This window comes from Bos taurus, chromosome Y (assembly GCF_002263795.3).
Source record: "Bos taurus isolate L1 Dominette 01449 registration number 42190680 breed Hereford chromosome Y, ARS-UCD2.0, whole genome shotgun sequence".
NCBI lineage: Eukaryota > Metazoa > Chordata > Mammalia > Artiodactyla > Bovidae > Bos > Bos taurus.
Genome location: NC_082638.1, coordinates 33,088,963 through 33,092,770, shown reverse-complemented (window position 1 = coordinate 33,092,770; position 3,808 = coordinate 33,088,963). Strand labels below are relative to the sequence as shown.

At 36.5% G+C, this 3,808-nt stretch overlaps 1 protein-coding gene across 1 annotated transcript; it reads left to right on the top strand.

Moving 5' to 3' along the window:
• Positions 1 to 636: 636 nt before the first annotated feature.
• Positions 637 to 1,359, top strand: LOC132344686 (heat shock transcription factor, Y-linked-like; the record flags this gene model as incomplete). The annotated part of the gene is made up of 1 exon (XM_059884327.1): positions 637 to 1,359. A coding segment is annotated over exon 1 (603 nt), but the record flags the coding sequence as incomplete, so codon positions are not given.
• Between the last annotated feature and the right edge of the window lie 2,449 nt (positions 1,360 to 3,808).

The following is a 3,808-nucleotide window of genomic DNA, read 5'->3' as shown; positions in this document are numbered from 1 at the left end:
GTAAAGTTAAAAAATCAAATAAAAAATAATAAAATAAAATACACACAAAACAATAAAAAAAAGTAATTTTAAACAGTGAGGCTAGAAAAGACAGAATCTAAGGATAATAATCAAGTGATAGAGAATAATAATGATTTAGCCATTAGTCAAATTCAAGGGTCTTTAGTTCCTCCTCAAGGGCCATCAATAACATCCTGAGCATTATCCTATGAACAGTTTTAGAGATGCCAAAGCCCCAGCCAGCCTGAAAGTTAAGTACAGAGACCACAGAGTAGTTGAAACCAGACAGTTAAAAGATTTTATTGCAGAGGCCAGTAGACCAATTTTGCTTGGGTAACAGTACTGAATATGAAAAATGTGTTTATAGAAGGGTGATAAATCACTTGTATTTCAGAAACCAAGTAGATTTATTGATGTGATTTTTCTGTGTAAAAATTCTTTAGGAATGAGATTTTGCATGCTTCATGGTTTGGGTTACTATTTCTGTAAGCAGGCTGTATTTTTAAGTTGATGCTGAAGTAAAGCCTAGCTGAACATCACCTTTCAATGGCTAGGAGACCAGTGATTTTGTGATGTCACAGCTACCCTTTGATTGCTAGGAGACAAGTGATTTTGTGATGTCACAGCCTTTTGACTTTGAGGACCTCTGCGATGGTCTAGAGAGTTTCTCTCTGTTGGCCAGCCAAGCAATTTTTGAAGTAGTGGTCAGTAAAATCAGACAAATGAGTAAAGGATCTGAAGAAAGATTTCTCTGAGATGGCACATATACCTTCAGAAATTCAAGATGGGCCTCCTAAGGATGAATCAACTGATTCAGAAACCTCCATTAGATCTTTGTATGATTATACACTTACTAGGGACTCAGTTTTGAGATCTATGATTGAAGAATATGCTTTTCAGGCTTTGTCTGAGGATCTTGTGATAAAAAGGCCATGCTACAAATATTCTGTATCTGAAACAGATGAGGTGACTAATTTTCTTTCACTCACCTTTCCACAAAAACTTTGGAATATAGTTGAAAGTGATCAGTTTGAATCTATTTGGTGGGATGAGAGAGGCACATGTATAGTGATCCACGAAGAACTCTTTAAGAAAGAAGTCTTGGAAAGAAAGGCACCTTTCAGAATATTTGAAACCAAGAGTATGAAGAGTTTAATTCGACAGCTTAACCTTTATGGATTTAGTAAAAAGCGACAAACTTTTCAAAGATCTGCTTCACTACCTGTCTTTCTGGAAGAAGAAAACAACATCTCTCTTTTGAGTAAGGTATTCCAACATTTTCACTTATTGGCAATACGTAAGATGAAATCATGTGACCTAGAAAGCGCATTTACATATGTAGCTAAAACCGAATTTAAACTTGAGCTAACAAATCGTTAAAAAGTTTTATTTTTTGAAGTTGAGAACAGCTGGATATGTTAAAATATTGGATGTTTGACAAACTTTCCTAGCACTGTGAAACCAGATATAAGTCCTGAAGCAACTTAAAGTGGTATTTACTGTATATATAAAATATATTTTTCATTGAGGATCATATTCTTTCTAACATGTTACCTGTTAAACTACTAATGGAGGTGTTTTATTTGATGCTATTTAGTTGGTTTCATTAAAGGAATACATTTTTATAACTTAGCTTTGCTTGTCAGTTTTACCTTGGTTTATAAAGAAACTAAATAATGTAATCCTTTGATTTTAGTTACAGACCTACTATAATCCAAATTTCAAAAGAGGTCATCCTCAACTTTTATTAAGAGTGCAAAGAAGAGAAAGAAGAGTTGGGATTAATAATGTGTCTCAAATATCTTCATTAGTGCAAGATAACAAGAAGCATGTTAAAGCAAGTGTCAACGAAGATGATCGTAACTCTGAATTTATTCCAGAAATTAGTAGAGAGAGCGCATTTTCAGCCTCCACACGTTTACCTGTGCCTTTCATACAAAAGCCTCATACCATCCAGATTGTCACTAATACAAATGCCCTATATCCATGTGACTTACCTAACCACCCATCACCAATATCGGTTAGACAAACAGAACAGATTTTGGTAAATCAACCTGCTGTTTTAAAAAAGTTGAGCATTTTTAATTGGCATTCACATAGCAGCTACACTCAAGTAAATGGCCCCATTGAGGACTTTGCTACTACAACTACATCTACTTCTCAGAACCACATTGTATCCCCATTACAGAGCACTTATTCTGGACTGATGGTGGAGCCTTCTAAATTTCCAGTCAGGCATAGCGATATGTCAGGCCATGACAATCCTTTTCCTAACCTGCAAGAGACAGGCAACTCGTGGTTCTCAGTGCCAACAAGCACTTACACATCTGCTTCCTCTCTTTCAAGTCAACTCATCAACAATCACCATTATATGGAAACCATGCTAATTAAAACTGACCTACCAAATACGTGTCAGATTATGGAGCCTAAGGAAGATTGAACGTTACTTTGGGAGATGTCAACAAATACCTACCATTCCTGTATTTGAACAATAAATTTACGTGTTCATCTTCATAGTTTCATTTTCAATTTTTAAACAAAGAAGAGAAAATGAGGCTTTAGTTCATTGGTTTACTATTTTACTGCATGGTATTCCAAACTCTTCAGTTCAAGAAAGCATTCGTTATGCATCCTAGGTAAATGACACCTGATATAATATTTGTAAGCAAGAAAATGAGAAGCAAGGGAAAAGAGGTAATGGATGTAAAGTGATTTCTGAAATCATCCCTGCTGAAATGAAGGGGTGTCTAAATTAGGATGGTATGGGTGAAGAAAGAGATGCAAATAAAATTAGATAAATAAAAATACACAGTATGATCTTCAGCACATTCACATATTCTATTAGTTACTGGTAGAGTCTTAAAGATTAGACAGCAGATTGTTTTCATTATAGAAATTAATTTTGTCCCTGAAAATATAGATATTGTAGTACATCCAAAATCATGATCACAATTATACCATCACTGTGATAGAAAAGATAGCATGATATAATCAGTGACTGGCCCATGGTCAGCACAAGTTATGTACTTTACAAGTGGTATTCTATAGGGTCATTTTTGCGCTGCTGTCCTTAAGCCATGTCTCTATTTCCTGACACCAAGATTCCACCCTATAATTTCAAATTCATGTTTAGATGTTGCTTATCTGTCCCCATAGAGACAGAATAAATTCCTGGTCATTACTGCAGCACATCAGCATGGTTACAAAGTTCTTGGAAGACATGATATCTGTTTTCCTTAGTCATTTCATTATCTTTCTCTTCTGAAGCTACAATCACAAATTATTTTCAGTCATGCTAAGCCCTCGGAGAGGGCAATGACACCACGCTCCAGTACTCTTGCCTGGAAAATCCTATGGTCAGAGGAGCCAGGTAGGCTGCAGTCCATGGGGTCGCTAAGAGTCGGACACGACTCAGCGACTTCACTTTCACTTTTCACTTTCATGCATTGGAGAAGAAAATGGCAACCCACTCCAGTGTTCTTGCCTGGAGAATCCCAGGGATGTGGGGGCCTGTTGGGCTGCCGTCTATGGGGTCGCCTAGAGTCAAACACAACTGAAGTGACTTACCTAACCTTACCTTACCTTATGCTAAGCCCCTTCTAACAACTTTGTCTCAACTATTTCTTGCGGTTGGAAGGAACTACTGTTTGCCCTCCTACGAAGGAGAGTACAGATATCTTCAATGTGTTTTGGGTCTACCCTCTTTATGTATCTTTCACAACAGCTGAAACATAGAGCCTGAAAATGACACATTTTAAGTGCTTACTGAATTATCAATAAAGAAATGTAATAACCAATCAAATGCTCT